General features: G+C 35.9%; 1 protein-coding gene across 1 annotated transcript in view; it reads right to left on the bottom strand.

Annotated features, from left to right (window-relative positions):
• Positions 1-4,548: 4,548 nt before the first annotated feature.
• The window catches only part of LOC135206430 (major facilitator superfamily domain-containing protein 12-like), a 118,679-nt gene continuing 105,727 nt past the window's right edge, over positions 4,549-17,500 (bottom strand). The window contains exons 3-10 of the mRNA XM_064237810.1: positions 13,541-13,697; positions 12,956-13,163; positions 11,683-11,881; positions 10,061-10,303; positions 9,026-9,163; positions 8,265-8,539; positions 7,587-7,693; positions 4,549-7,092 (exon numbers count right to left, since the gene is read on the bottom strand). Coding sequence (XP_064093880.1) covers positions 6,962-7,092; positions 7,587-7,693; positions 8,265-8,539; positions 9,026-9,163; positions 10,061-10,303; positions 11,683-11,881; positions 12,956-13,163; positions 13,541-13,697 — 1,458 coding nt within the window. The 3' untranslated portion in view covers positions 4,549-6,961. The remainder of the gene's footprint in view (positions 7,093-7,586; positions 7,694-8,264; positions 8,540-9,025; positions 9,164-10,060; positions 10,304-11,682; positions 11,882-12,955; positions 13,164-13,540; positions 13,698-17,500) is intronic.

The raw sequence follows: 17,500 nt of genomic DNA, 5'->3' as shown, positions 1-17,500 counted from the left end.
CAGGGAGGATTCCACGAGGTAATTCATCATAAGGTATTCTCTCTCTCTCTCTCTCTCTCTCTCTCTCTCTCTCTCTCTCTCTCTCTCTCTCTCTCTCTCTCTCTTATTTCCCCATAATTTCTTTTAACAGTAATGGATAAAGATCATTTAGAGGTAACGAGGAACACTGAATTTATAATTTCCTGAAGTAGAACTTCAAGGCCAATCAAGTACCGATTTCCGTATGAAAACTAATTACGGTTATTGGGGGAATCCCTTGACGAAAATGGAAAACAGCGACGAAATTATAGCTGTTTTGCGTTTGTTTTTGCTGCTGTTTTTGTCGTCGCCGAATCAAAGAGCCATGATGACTATTAAGCAGGTTGATACCCTTAAGTCTTCATCAAGGCTGGAGAGTAATAATAACATTGCAGTGTATGTAACGCCGGTGTATGTCCTCACCGCATGTACCCCATTTATCCTTGTAAATTAAATATAACGATTTACATTTAGACATTACATAATTTTGGCCATTACATAGTTATAATTCGTTTTATCAAGAAACGAGTCGATTACTTGTTATGGAAGGCATGTTCATTGTGATGTATATATTGGTAGATAAAGAGACTTTTCATGTTTTTGGTTTATTTTGCATTCGAAATCTTGGTTAGGCATGTTTGTTGGTGTGTGTTTGTATGTGTGTGGCAGAGAGAGAGAGAAGGAATTATGCTTTTTCTGGCTTCAACAACGTATTTCGGAGTACGCTGAATCCACGACACATAAAGTAGGAAAGAAAGGACTTTCGAGTTACATAACCAGTTGTTTCGACGCACGCTTGTGGTCGTAGGATTCCCAAGTCAAATCCGGGCCTTTCTGGTCCAGGTCTATACGGCGTAAGGTTTTGCAAGTCTGGAATTCCAGAGAAAGCTGGCATCTGACGAAAGGGATTGCCATCTACCATCGACAAGTCACTAGTGATTTTACTGGCCGGACCTCGAACCTCGCCTAAACTCTCTGCCCCTTTTTTGTTTATGCAGTTACATCCTCATCCTCATTTCTTCTTTTTCTTCTTCTTCTTCTGCCTGCAACGCCCCGTTGGCTGGATTGACCTTGGCGGGAAGCGGGAGTTCCAGTGGCTTTCTAAAAACTTCAGGGACACGAACCTTTCCTCTATCTCTCTCTCTCTCTCTCTCTCTCTCTCATCTTCTCATCCATTGTCCTTTCCACTGACATCTTTAAGTGCTTGTAACCCAAAATTTTCATGCAAATGTGTTAGTTCTTCGCTTTTTCGTTTCAGTATCAGACTATCTGCATGTTACATAAAATTGAGATTACGTAGGCTCACTGTGACCCTATTTATGCTATCTTTCTCTCTTATAGCTCGGTGGTAGCGTGTCTACCTCACCGCTGGAAGACTTGTGTTCGAATCTCGAATCGGACGAAGAGGGAGGAATGGGAGTTTACGCTAAAACCCAATATACTTAAGTGGACTTATGCTGTGAATTACTTACCCAATTGTTAGTGACTAGAGAGAGAGAGAGAGAGAGAGAGAGAGCACTATAATATAAGTCCGGGTTTATTGTTCCGTCACAATTTATATCCCATCAAAATGGAAGGGTCTAAAGTCAAGTAATTTTCGTTTCACATAAGACATTCTTAGGTTGGTAAAGACTACATATATTCTCTTCCAGTAAATGGTTAAAAGAAGCTGGCCTTATGCCGGGAAGGGCGTCAAAGGGACGTTAGTGTGGAAAGGTGTTAAAAATTATTGCTGGCTTGCTTGACTCAGCCATTCAGCTGGGATATCACTCACTGAAGCATGGTATCCTTTAAATCATGAACGACCTTATGAGCTTGTATTCTGGCAATATTACAAGTTTAGGGTGTCAATGAATTTAGATTGTTAATCACTTTTTTAATGCAAGACTTATTTTATTGAGAGGATTTTGTCGTGAGGAGAGAGAGAGAGAGAGAGGGAGTACATGACACATTTTACTATAAGGGATGTCGAGATGGCAAATGAAATACAGCAAAGATTACTAAAAATGAAATAAAGTAAGGAGATCTTGCAAAAAGCACCAGGATTTATGTTATATGATGACATTAGGTGCAGTCGGCCATTGTAGGAGCAGGGAAAGTGCAAGAATCCAAAGTTGGCGCGCTGGCTGAGTGATATTGCATTCAGATCACGTTTGGTGGCTGCAAGGATAGCCCTAGGCCTACCGCCCACCAATTCACCCAGGAGTAAACGGGTACCGGAGCTGACGGGGTCAAGACAAAAGAGTATAGGGCTACATAGTAACCTCAGACCTAAAGGCTTGCTGATAGACTCTCTCTCTCTCTCTCTCTCTCTCTCTCTCTCTTCTCTCTCTCTCTATATATATATATAATATATATATATATATATATATACATGAACACATTTATGTAAGTATACATATAAATATACATAAAACACATTTATGTATATATACATAAATATATGCATAATATAGTATATATATATATTATCTATATATCTATCTATCTATATATATATACATATATATATTTATATATATACTACATATATATATATATATATATATATATATATATATATATATATAAGCATCTGTGTGTGTAAGCATCCCAAGTTGCAAAAGTCATAAATATTTACCCCTTACGACCACAGTTCTTGAAAGTGAGTCGCCGTAATCATTTGGTTTTCAATGAACATGTATTGTTTTATTCATAAAGGTCACAGGACCCTGTCCAGGATTCGGGATTATCAATTAACCTTCCACAAGGAAATGCCAAATTACCATGTACGGGTTAACGTTTTACCTGGATTAAAAAGTACATTAGGCTGTCATAAATATTCAGGAATCCGAAGATATCCTAAGTTTCTTATATATATATATATATATATATATATATATATATATATATATATATATATATATGACTTTAAAAATGTGTGAAATAACACGAAAGCGTTTGTTTGTGTTTCTTCATTTTATTTTTCATTTGGCCTTAGCTGAATGAATATTGTCACACGCTATTAATTAAGTGGCATATTAAACACTTTGTCTACACACACGAACTTTACTTTTACATTTGGTTACATGTATCCAATATATATATATATATATATATATATATATATATATATATATATTAAATATATATATACATATATGTATATATATGTATTGTATTATAAACGTATATATCTACATCATACATATATCTAAAAAATAAAAAACGATATATATATATATATATATATATATATATATATATATGTATATATATATATATATATATCATTATATATTTCAATAATAAAAACCTGTATAAAAGGAAGTGGTTTCTAAAAAAACACGACAATGGTCACTACCACATTCATGCATTTTTTGCAGATTATAGAGTTACCCCCTTACGGACAAAACTTCCGACACACACTGCGCTACTCACCTCTAATTTGCATATACTTTTGCCATTCCTGAATACCAACGTCGTTCCTTTTCAGCATCTATTCAACGATTTCTGGATCCTCTCTTCTTCCCTCGTAACGCTTCGAGATTATACACACTTTTCGCCGACTTATCTTCCTCCTTTCTATCTAGATGGCAGAACCATTTCATAATACTCTACTTCAGCATTTTACCTACAATAACTCGTTATTAATCTGGCATGCATCCACCTACTCGTCACCTCCGAAGTGCTAGTACTAAACATGGAGGGAGTTCAATGGGACGCAGAGTTTAGTACTATTATAGCCCCTCGGGGGATCCCAGTTCTCCACTTCTGTTATTGTGCTTCAAGTTGAAAGTGAGCTAAATTTATGCTTTTGTTTTTAGTGGGGGTACTATGTGGTGCATTTGCTTGTACGTGTTTATGTTTTTGGTGATTTTCGTTTTTTTAAGCAATTTTCTTTGGTATATAAATTATCGACATTATCCATTGTACTAATATTTTTCTTTTAAGTGGTTATTTAGCTTGTGTTCCAGTCCCATTTTAAACTTTTGGAGTGTGTTTATACACATCTCCATCAGATAATTTTGCTTTACATTGGCATTGTAAATCATTCCAATTTTATTGGATGTAAACCTTACAGTCTTAGCCGTCCATGGTCCCTACCGAGAACATAGGTGTAAGAAGTCAGGCGTCAGCAACTGAACTACCTCCAAAAACAACAAAATATGTGCGTTTAGTATAACACTGACAACCATTTACTGTATATACAATACATTAGGCGGTCGTAATTTACTTGGGTAAAACGAACGCCAGCTGTGAATGGTAAAAGTAATTGACTAGTGAAGGTTGGCTAAATTTTGAATTTGTCTGTATAGTTAGTACCATAAATTATCCTAGTCTATATATAGAATCTAATGGTTTCATTCACCAGAAAATATATTTTCAAAGACAAAAACATCTTATCTCGAGATTCGTGTTGGTCCAAAGCCCTTGGAAGGCAGAGCTTTCAGAAGCGTACGAAAATCGAAAAGCTAAAACTGTGATTGTGGGTATCAAAAACATACACTTTGGCTTCTAGTCATTTAAGATACATAAAAAAACAACCAACTATGTACATATACTTTTATTAAATATGAAACGACTGATGACATGGAAAAAAACTTAACATGAAACAATGAAAAGTCGACAACAACAAAATGCGTCACTGAAAATGAAGTGTGCCAGATGAATAATAATAAAGACAAGTCTTAACTATAACCTACTGCTAAAATACGATTTGTTACGCGATAATAAAATATATAATATAATGCCTATTAAAGAGAGGGGAAGACTTGAGGAGTTGTTCTAATCGAATAGATAGATTTTAGCAACCACAACAATAAGACAACAGGTGAACAACTATTAAATGAGTAATTTTGTTATGAGGCCTACTGCTTAATGTGGAGTCCAAAACGCGTTTCATCAGAGTAGTTTAGTTCATGAGAAAATTATTTTTCGATGATGTTATACTTTTCGGTTCCAAATCGACCAGTATATATATATATATATATATATATATATATATATATATATATATATATATATATATATATAATTTGGAGCATTTCGGCGAGGAAGGTCATGACTATCAATGTCATCCAACCAATAGCCAACATAGCCACAATCATATATGTGCTTGTGGCTGTGTGTGTGGATGCCATTGTAGATTTGTTATAATTCAAGTGTACTAGCGTTATCTAGCACATAATTGCTAAAATTCAAGTGGAAAAATGACGGTCATTAAGATACCCAGTTCCTTTACTTAATTTTCAGTAATATAGACAGACAGGATACACATGCCGAGTTGCAGAGGGTCACTACGAGCCCGGCTGGCCACCTGCAGTCAGGGAGGGGAAGCGCCGAATTCGCTGCGTACGAACCTGGCTTGTGATATTAACAGCCATCGTTTATTAAAGTTATATAAGCTGGACCGGATGAATTAAGACCTTCGCTCCTTTCCTATAAAGTGCTGTACCCTTGATTGTTAGGTCAGAATGTATTCCTTGAATCGTCATATTCGCATTTTTTTTTTTATTTCAGAATTACAGGGAGTAACCAGTTTCGTACGCAGGTTTGACTTTCAGCTAAGCAGTCTTGCATCTCCCATTTTTTATCAATAATTATCACATTTTATGAAGGCACATCGTTACAGGACGTATAATATAAGGATGATGAAAGAAGTGCGAGGAAGTTTTAAGTGCTTTCAACTTCACAGTCCTTCCCAAGGGCTTTTATGTAATAACGGGCGAGTTCAGATCAATGTCGTACAGATTAAATGTGATAAAATACTCCGCTTTCTCGCCGATAGAAAACGATTACTTTGCGGGAAAAATTCTAATACATTAAAAACAATGCTAATTGTACTCAGTAAATAAAGTATTTGAAAGTTATTGAACATTATGCTTAGGAACATCTCTGGATGTTACATTCTGTGAAATAAGATGTTAACAGAACAGAGGATTCTTTACCCCAAATCGCTAGAATCCATATCACAGGATTTGCACAACGTGTTGAACATTGAATAAAATGGTCTTTGCAAATGATATTAGTGATATTCAGTAAGGCACACGAGGGGATCATATATCACATAAAAACATCTGTGCATAATGTTAGCCAACAGATGAAACGAATGCAGCCTCTGTGAATCGAACTGAACTATGATCAAAAGAATTCGACCGTCATTAGAGGAATGAAGCCGGGATTAAACGAACCCGACTTATATGGCGTATTTTAGTCCTTGCTTTGGGAAGTAAATAAATAGGTTGTAAAGTCAGTGTCATCGTCGGGAATTCGACTGGTGACCATTCATAATAAAGGAAAGAATAATTCTTTACTTTTTTTTTATAGATTTCAGCTTCTTCCACGTGCTGTCATAACAATGCTTCATTATCTCTCCTGTGAAATAAGTATATATTGTCCTCTGACACAGGAATCTCTTTGTTAGACACCTCATATTCACTATCGAATTCCTATTCAGCTACGGAAGCGACGTTAGCCAGAAGAAAAAGTATAAGATGATAGGGAGAATAGTATCCTCAATTAATTGTTTTGCGTAGATGGGAATATAATTTTTTCAAATTTAACTTGAAAGTTTGTCACATATATAATCACCTTCGTACATATGATTACATATATATATATATATATATATATATATATATATATATATATATATATATATATATATATATACGGTCATGTCTGAAGTCTACACAAGTAGTGAGTATGACCTCAGCCAATTTCAATTCAAGTACTTTCCATCTGGTCTACGCGCACCACTTTATATAGGCATCTTAAGGAAGGACCTCGATCATTCCACGCTTAAGGACACTTAAGGACTTTCCATTTGGCCTAGGTAAGTCCCACTATCTAAAAAGATCCCCCCATTTTGTGTGGATAGTCATTGGTAATTACAAATGTACAATGAATGCTCTGTCAGATGACAGTGGCTTTGGGATTGCCTTGCTTTGGTGGCTCTGTCTTAGGAAGGAGAGCGGATCTCGTCAGGGAGTTTCCCGTTGGAAATGGTGCCTATGGCTGGGTTGTCGATGCCTTGGAAGCTGGATTCTGATTGGTCAGAGTCCTGCAGGATGTCCATAACTGGCGATTCTCCTGCGGATGAGAAATAAAGAGAAATGAGACACGTGGCAGTAATATTTACATAACATCTTGCTAAGATGACAAGTACAACAAATTTGGACATCAGTTGTAGAGAAAAATTGTAAGATCAGGATGATGGCGGCCTGGATAGCGATGGTACAAAATTATTTCATGATAATTTACGCTGGCACTCACTGCTGGAAAGTAGCTTAGTGAAAGTGTGGGTATAATGGAATGAGTAAATAAATATCTATATCAAGTCACCAATGCAAAACATTGTTTCTCGGCAAGCTCGTTGATAAACTAGACAAAAAAAATGGTTTACTGAATTGGAAACGCAGCCTGGCGTCTCAGCTATCATTTGTTTAAAATCTATCTTTTGGAAGAAACAAAAAGGGCGCGTCATCAGCAACGCTGGTTTTTCATAAATAAGAAGTTGAACTCTGAATGGAAATAAAAAGCTTTACTTGAATAAGAGACAGTTAAGAGAGGTTTCAGGAACCCACCTTTGCGCTTCCCGACTTTGACGTTGATCAGCGTGATCGTGATGCCCATCCCAAGGAGGCAGGAGGCTCCGCATGCGAAGGTGATGACACTCCTGTAATACCACGGCCTGCGGGCGGAGACAGAAGAAACGTTGTTAACATCGAAGCAGCAACATTTTAAAAGAAGTGCTGAGATTTTTTTTTTAATAATCCACAGGGGTCCCAGAAAGATTCTAAATTAAATTTCATTGATGTTAGAGACGTTTTTTTTTCATATTGGTAGTAGGCTGCTGATGTAAAGGGTACCAAGCAGTTATATGATACTGTCGTATCGTGAATGAAGTTGGGATAGTAAGTTCTCTATGATCATTAGTGGGGGTGAAATACAAGTATCAATTTAACTAATGAAATACATCATCCAAATCTGACTTTAGATTTTTACAGTCCCAAGGGCTGCTTTTAACAGCAGAGCACACGGACATCATATTTTGTCAATAGATAAATTTTTAAAAAATCGCTTTTCACAGCAAAGAGCCCTTAGTTCAAGAATATATACATATTCTAACTAGAAAAAAAAGAACATCTATATATTTTACGAGAAATAACTCAAGATTGGAAAATCATAGTTCAACTAAACAGCAAAAATAAATAAGTAAATAAATAAATAAATAAAATAAACAGAAAATGAACTCCACTCACTCGTCTGAACTGAAGTTCTGGATGATCATGATGATGATTCCGTTGGAGAACTTGTCCACGAGGCTCATGAACCCGTAGACGAAAGCTCCTCCTTCGACGTTGTGTCCTATGAGGTCAGCCGTGATGGAGAGCGAGGTGATGAGGAGGGTAGAGCCGCCGATGCCCAGAAGAGCAGCGACCAAGAAGATGCCCCACTGAGTGAAGTAGCTCCCCTTGCCGAACCATATCCATAGACATCCACAAAGCCCGACGAGGCAGCCGAGGCCGAAGGTTCCCTGTGGAGTAGAAAGGATAAATATTTTTTTAGCTTTACTTCGTATCTCAATACGTGACTTTATTGACAAAAGCAAAGGGAAGATAAAGGGAACATTTTGTCTGTGATTATAGTGACGACATTGATCCATGCGGTCACAATGGTTACCAGCATGGATATTTCGGTGCTAATTAGCATAACACCAAATGAAATAAAACAAAGAAAAAAATCAAGGAAACAAAGAAAAGAGACAAAAGAATTATTGCTGTCGATAAATATTATTAGTATTCGTTATAGAGTAGGGCCATGCTAACTGCCTACACATACGTTGCATTTCTTATTCAAATATCATTCTGAAGATTCGTCAGATATATTCAAATTTTTGGACGCTCTTCGTTCCGTAAACTAAACAGAATTAAAAGGAATTTTTCATATCTCGTAATAATCGGGTGTTACAATTCATAGGAATACCTTCAACGGAATATATCACGGTCAATACAAATCTCACCTTTCTCCCGATTTTTTTGTTGACCTGCTTCATGACCAAAGACCCAACGAACCCGGCCAAGTACATGACGAAAGGCACCGTGGCGATGAAGGTCTCGCTCAAGAACAGCGTCTCTTGCACGTACAGGGGAATGTACACCTGATCGAGGAGACAAGAGCATTAAAGGGTGGTACTCTTACCTGCTAGACAAGCTGCATAATTTAGAGCAAAAAAAATTATACATATATATATATATATATATATTATATATATTATATATAATTATACTTATGTATTTTATTAAGGATTATTATATATATATATGTAATATTATTTATATATATATTATCTATAATAACGGATATGTAATAATAGATAATATATATATATATATATATATATTATACATACATGCATACATACATACATACATACATACATACATACATACTTGCTTCCTCAAAAATTGAGACTGTCTATGCACTTTCAAACGAAAAAAATACACACGCACTTCCAGAAGCCAAGATTGCACAGAATAAAGTAGAGCATCCGCCTTGGGCAAAATGTTCCGCACTTTCAAGAAAAATAAAAGCAAGAAGGGTTGGGTTGTCCTTGGACTTGCGCCTGAAGACTTTCCCACCCACACAAAAAAATAAATATACCTTTCTGTATCATTTCATCCAAAGGGGTATTCTTTTGTTGGACAGATTCTTAAGATTTTTCTCTTGGTAGCACTGAGCGAACAAATGGATTTGTGTATACGTATATGTTTTATATATACATACTCGTGCACACACACACATATAATATATATACATATATATACATAATGTGTGTGAGTGTGCACCCAAAATGAATGCTTTAATGGATATTTTGAGCATTTCCACTCACAGAGAGGTCCAAACTTGCTCACTTTGGGAGAATCGAATGGTTATCGTTGTCCCTCTTCCAAACCAACGACCAACAAAAGAAGGCCTTTTGATGGAAATATTTAATATTAAAAATTGATAACTCCCAAAGTCCTAAAGATAGGAAAAAAAAGAGAAGTGTCCTTACCTGATAAAGGTTGACGTAGAGCCTGGTCGCCATATACAAGACGGCGATCTGGTAGAAAGGCTTTTCCTTAAACCAGTCGATCTTCCTCATTGTAGTGACTGGTTTCTCCTCCTTCGGCGGCTTCTGATCCTCGATGGCGATGTCCTCGGGCTTCCGGGGTTTGATGAACGCGGGCTCTGTCACCCCCAAGTGGAAGAGGGCGGAGAAGAAGCCCCCAACGACCACCACTATCAGCGAGATATTCTGAGGATGGCGAATAAAAGCGTCATACGTGACATAATCCTTCGGGATTTTCGCTGATTCTTTAATGTTTTGCATTTTTATTTCTTCTTCCCCTAACAACGATCACTCCCGCTCTCCTATTCTTTAACTGCAGAATCATGGATGATCGCCCAGCGCAGAAAACTTCCACAACACTAGCTGCATTATACAGATGTATAAAAAGTTCATTTGCAGCACGTCAAACACCCTACTATTCAGTCTGAGATATATATATATATATATATATATATATATATATATATATATATATATATATATATATATATATATAGAGAGAGAGAGAGAGAGAGAGAGAGAGAGAGAGAGAGAGAGAGAGAGAGCGAAGAAAAAATTTTAAAGATTACAAATAAAAGAGAGATTTATTAAATAAAAAGGAAAGTAAAAAGAACAAGTTTCCCTAGAAATTTCCGTTACCGAATTCATGGTATATTTTGAAGCATCTCAAAGTATAAAGGCGCCATGCAGAATCTCTGTTGTTTGTTAATGTTATTATTTAAAGAAATCTCTGATCTCTTATATTCTTTATAGGGATATATGAATTATAGGAATACGATTTGACTGAAATTATTTTTAAGGGGTGGGGGAATATTTATTACTTCCTGACAGTGTTTATAGGCAAGTATGAATTACAAGAATGCTATTGAGCAGGATTGCCATCAAGTTTATTTATCATAATTTCTTTAAGAAAATAATCTTTTTTTTAGCTTCGGTGATCATAGGGATTTTGACTTAGTTCCTCGTTGGACGAGTGCGTTACGTGCTCGCCTACCGATTCGGTAGTCGCGAGTTCGATTCTCTGCTCTGCCAATGTGGAATCAGAGGAATTTATTTCTGGCGATTAGAAATTCATTTCTCGATATGATGGGGTTCGGATCCCACAATAAGCTGTAGGTTCCTTACTATACTCTGTTTTTTTCCATCTGTCCATCCGCCTGTGTTGTTTGCGCATGGTAACACTGCATCCCGAGCTTTAAATAATATCATATTTCGAATATTAACAGTGTAATTTGCATACAGTAAATTATCAAAACACTTTTCAGTTGCTAATGTACACCAAGATATCCTTTTATTTACCTAAAACTTACACATAGCGTAACTATTTAAAGCCCGGGACGCAGTGTTACCATGCGCGACCACCACAACCGGATGGACAGATGGAAAAAAACTGAGTATAGGTAAACAATTGGTTCCTAACCACGTAAAGAATATCTAATTCTTCAGGCCAGCCCTAGGAGACCTGTTAACCAGCTCAGTGGTCTGGTTAAACTCAGATATACTAAACTTGACAAAACATTCCACAACAATGTTGATCGACCAAATGAACCATCTTTTTAACTCACCCTAAACTTGATGGAATCTTCTGGTCCAACGGTGTCAGTCGAACACCCACCGCCCATTGCTTCTGCGTCGGTGGCGTCATTCACCTCAACCATGGTGCAGTTGGGCATGGGTGAAGTTTCACCCGCCGACTTCTGGGTGTTGAGGACGACGAAGGTAATGGCGAAGACTCCTAGGTTGGCCAATACTGTGAAGGCGTACCTGTATACGAAATTGACGGATAACATATAGACTAATATTATTCTTAGTTGTTTTTCTCGTCTATTTAAATTTTGTGTGTTGTTTCGTCTCTACTATGTATATACCTGTATACGAAAGTGAACGATAACATAGTCTATTATTATTTTTAGCTTTTTATCTCGTGAATCTAAATTTTGCGTTTTGTTTTGTTTCTACTTTGTAATAAAATATATTATTATTATTATTATTATTATTATTATTATTATTATTATTATTATTATTATTATTATTATTATTATTATTATTATTATTCAAAAGTACATTTGTTTTGGATTTTGTTTATGAAGGTCAAAGTTCCCGTATTGAAAACGATATCCATAATTGTGAATGAAACGACTAAAAGTTTAATTAGTCTTATTGTTTTAGTAATTACTCGTTGGATACCGTAACTACCTGTACTTTTCATACTTTGTAAATATTAAGTAGAACTGTTGCATTTAAAATGGGACTTGTCATTGTTCTAATAGGTAATGTGAAGGATGGAAATTGTCCTTTATCTCATAACAATGAAGTAAATTAAGTTAAACTCAGTTATTTGATCTCTTAAAACTGGCCCCTGTTTCTCCCTAGATAATTAATATTCCATTTCTTTTCTTTGACTGCAGTATATGAATTTCTAATCACTCAGTTCTTTAGAAATTGACCAGATTAGCCTTTTGTTTTGCCAGTTGAGTGAGTTTAGCAATTAATTAGAAATTTAAACCTTATGCTTTGCTATATAGCTTTTTTTTATCCTTCCTAGAAAATGACCCCCAAGGGTTTTCGAGGGTCGTTATCTAGAACTAATATTTCTTGGGGGTCATTATCTTTATGATATTGACAGTCTTCTGTTTATGCTTTGACGGCCTTGTGCTTAACACGTCGTAAAGATGGATGCAAACCGGTTAAAACCGGTGGGGGTCATTATCTAGGAAAGATACATCTCTTTTAATAACTAGCCTGATCCCTCTCACCCGTTTTCTATAAGAAAACCGATCGATTTCAACGCCCGAGACCATAAACGTTACAAAATCAATCCTTCCACCGTTCACTGACCTGATAGAGTTTAATTCTGTTCTCTGATGTTTCTTGGTGGTCAGGTCGGGAATGAGTGCCAGGTGGGATATCTGGACGCAAGCCCACCCGAATTGGAAGATGCACACGAACACGACATAATAGGCAAACTGGGACCACTTAGTGGCCTCCTCACAGCCGATGCAGCCGTTGAAGATGAAGGGGAAACTGAAGAAGACGAGGACAGAACCTGGAATTGGGAGGGAACTGTCAGCTGGAGCATTACACTCAGTGGTATGTGAATCAGATATATAATTAAAAATGTAATATATGTTTATTTGTATATATATGTATGTACATATTTAATACACACATACACACACACTATATATACCTTATATATTATATATATATATATATATATATATATATATATATATATATATATATATATCACTTTCTCTTTCCAGATATTAATGCAATTACGTAGAGATACTATCCAAAATATTTTTTTCTTCTCTTTTGCCTTGTTTTATTTTAATGGGTATTTTCCCAGCCACACATCTATATATATATATATATATATATATATATTTATATATATATTAATATTAATATTGAACTCACCTAACAAATGCCAAACTTTTCTCCTTCCGTATCTGGCGCAGATAGGGAACTTATTTTCCTTGTCTGAGAAGATACCGACAATTGGGGTACTGATCCCGTCGGCAATCTGACCCACCAGCAGCACAAGACCGGCTACGGTAGGGTCAAATAGCAGCACCTGTTAAAAGAAAAAGAAAACAAATAATGATTATCCTTATTTCTTGATTATTTGTCACATTTTTGGAATATTTGGAGTAGATTTTCATAATCTACTCTAGCATCAATTATAATTGATGCTAGAAAACGAGAGAGATAATTATTACTATTATCATTTCAGTAGATGAAACATATTAACATGGAACAAGCACACGTGAGCCAATGACTTGAAGTTCAAGCTTCCAAAGAATGTTGGTTTCAAGCTCCCACCGCCGACCCCATGCTGTAGCACTAACTGATCATGATACAGAGGCCTTTTAAGATTCGAAGGAATCATCTATCTCGCATTACCGCTATTATTGTTGGAATTAGTTTAACTTTCTCAAGACAGCCTGATTGTAAAAAAGAAAAAAAAATAAGTAGACCTTAATGACATTTAACGTATTATTCCTTCAGGGCAACACTTGAGGTCATTGTATCCTCGATAAAAGCTACACTTTGTTCAATATTTATTAATATCAACATTTTCTTGTATTACACTCAATGACTCCCTGAGACAGTTCAGTAACATTAAGAAAACGAACAATTTCAGTAATGACCCAGATCGCTACTAAAATTACACATCAAAAAAAAAAAAAAAAAAAGTGACCCATTTTTGAATGACCATTTCGTGGAACAGGCCAATCTTACAACAATGATTTCTTCTGCCATCCCACGTGTTGTCGCGTAGCTTCCGCCAGGCGTCTAGTTTGATCAACCTTCCTTGACACTCAAGGTCAGGGCAAGTGGCCTTTGAGGGCGACCGACTGGTAACCCTAGAGCTCATACTTAGGTTGCAGTTTTCTGTCTGCTGAGGATCGACTTGCCAAGGCTAAGGCCCTCCTCCCGAGAGAGTCCCAAGGTTAGTTCAGTTTTCCAATGTTACTGCCAGGTGGGGAGTGATGTTTACAGTTAAGGAACGCGGACGGGTTCGGTTGTGTCTTCGGCGCATACAAATATACATACACATGCATGCATACATACTACATGCAGACATAGGTACATACATGCATACATACAAAAGGTCAGTTATTAAAATGTCAAAATAGGATTTTACATATATACGAAAGGTCAGTCATTAATTTGTCTAAATATGATTGTACATGCACATAAAAGGTCAGTCATTAATTTGTCTAAATATGATTGTACATGCACATAAAAGGTCAGTCATTAATTTGTCAAAATTTGAATTTCCCTTGACCTATTGCTAACTTTCTTTTTTCCAGAGGCCATATTATCAATTTGGATGCTCATGTACTGAAGAATTGTCAGGGCTAATTTGAAGAAGGCTCACAGTTGCAGTGATATTATAACTGCAAGTACTCACACAAACAAACAAACAAACAAACGCACACACATTATCCTATAATGTAAACCGCTACATTATAGGATAAAAGTAATAACCAGTTTCGATCGGGAATGTGCTACAAATGGAATGTAGAGGAGTCCACCCACACCTAGTGACCACAATTTTTTCCTCCTCTCTCTCACGAACGGAAACGTATTTCACCGTAACAAACGAACACGAGAACATGTGTTGACTTATCTCCGACAAGACACGAATAAAAAAAAAATGTTCTCACGAATCCAGGGAGATGAGTTTAAAGTCACGATGATGAGAAAAAAAAAGAAAGAAAAAAAACCGCGAGAATAAAGAACCGTTTGCCTTGGTTGATAACCGAGATGAACGTGAAGATTATTTTATACGTCTGAATATGTCCTACCAAAATGACGGGTAAGAAAAACTGTGTTTCGTTGTGGCTCTCCAGAATACATAGCATTGGGTTGAAATGAACTAAATGATATAATTCTAAAAAAATACAAATAAAGTGAAGGTCATGAAGGATAATAATCCTTTATTAAACACTTCTGAGTAAAAGGAACAAGAAGACATGTTTCTACGAAAGGAATAAGAAAATGCTATTATCCAACGAAACAGGAGGAGGTTGAAGGATGATAATACTTTACGGAATACTTCAGAATGGAATGAACTGAAGGATATTCTTTCTTTCATGGGGGAACAAAGGAATTTCCTTCCTGCAAATGTTATGGTATAGAAATTAAGGAATAAGAATCCTATTCATATAAAGTCGTGAAATCAACGAAAGCATTTAATTATAAAAAAAACTCTTCTTGACTATTCGAGATGGACAGAAAAGCAAAAGACGAAAGCTATTGTCAAGAGAATATCTCAGAACTGAATCAACAAAAAGGATATTAATCTAATATGTATAACAAAGATGTCATTTCCAGGATATTCATCCTCATTTGCATAATAATTCCGTATAATAGTTCTAGCCACCGCGAATTCTTGAAACGATTATAAGCCAAAGAAGAAGAGACTAAGAAAAAAGAAAAAAATTGTATTTGGTTTTTGTTTGTTTGTTTGTTTGTTTGTATGGTGTTTTTACGTTGCATGGAACCAGTGGTTATTCAGCAACGGTACCAACGGCTTTACGTGACTTCTGAACCAAGTCGAGAGTGAACTTTTATCACCAGAAATACATATCTCTCACTCCTTAGTGGAATGCCCGGGAATCGAACTTGCGGCCACCGAGGTGGTACGCCAACACCATACGGACCACGCCACTGAGGCTTTATTTAGATTTTTGACTTTGTAGACCCACTGAAGGAAAGATTCATTATTCTATATGAGTGGGAAAGTTTCATACGAGAATGAAAGGGAGTTTAAAATTCTAGCGAGAATTTTCTCTTTCTGAAGGATTTCATTTTGTCGTGGAAAGAAGATATCATTCCACGAAGTCTTCTTGCTATGCACTTCCGCCGTGAATTTCTTGAAAGATATCAGTCATTTCTCCGTCGAATATTTTTTTATGGTAAAAATTAAGTTCATGGTACATGCAAGTGTTGCAGATTGATTTTATCTAGACATCTTTTAAAAACAAGTTTACCTTTATCATGTTTTCTTAATATTTTCACTTTTGATAATTGGCAAATACTTAAAATTCAATGCTGCAGGACCTCCTCATCTTACAGTAAATTGCACTTTATATATATATATATATATATATATATATATATATATATATATATATATAACAACGAAAGCCACGAAGGAAAGGGCGTAACTTCGTTTGTAGAATTATCACGTTTTTACCTTTTCTGATTTAAAATTAAACATATATATATATATTATATATTATATATATATATATATATATATATATATATATATATATATATATATATATATATATATATGCTATTTGAAACTACTTTCTAACTAGATACGACCAAACTCGTTTTGCATCACAACAAAGCCTGCGAAGGAAACAGAAGGTGACCCAAAACAACCTTCTATTTATAGCCACACACACACACAGGCCATTTCCTCATTTGCGTAATCCGCAGAAACGGGTTGTGCTTAGCGCATGAGTAGATGGATAAACACACACACACACACACACACGCACACACACCAACCCTTAATAAACCTGTTCTTCCACCTCTTAACCTCCAGACAGAAAAAATCAAGAAGAGGCATACTTGTTCCTGCGTGCTAGGTTCGCGAAGTATGGAAATAGACGAGTCTGGCTTCGTGAGAAAATCGTAAACCCATTAGAAACGAAATGAATAATAAAAATGGTATACGTAACATCTGTATTAAACAGATAAATGTACTTATAAATGCGCTGATAAATATCATTCTCATAAAATCGTAATTTTATTTACAAACGAAATAAATAATAACGTAAATAAATGTATAAGTAACTTCCGTTTGAGAGACAGATGAATATGATTATAAATAATGACGTTGATAAAAAT

The sequence above is a fragment of the Macrobrachium nipponense genome, chromosome 11 (genome assembly GCF_015104395.2).
Source record: "Macrobrachium nipponense isolate FS-2020 chromosome 11, ASM1510439v2, whole genome shotgun sequence".
Lineage (NCBI taxonomy): Eukaryota > Metazoa > Arthropoda > Malacostraca > Decapoda > Palaemonidae > Macrobrachium > Macrobrachium nipponense.
This window is presented reverse-complemented; position numbering and strand designations above follow the sequence as displayed.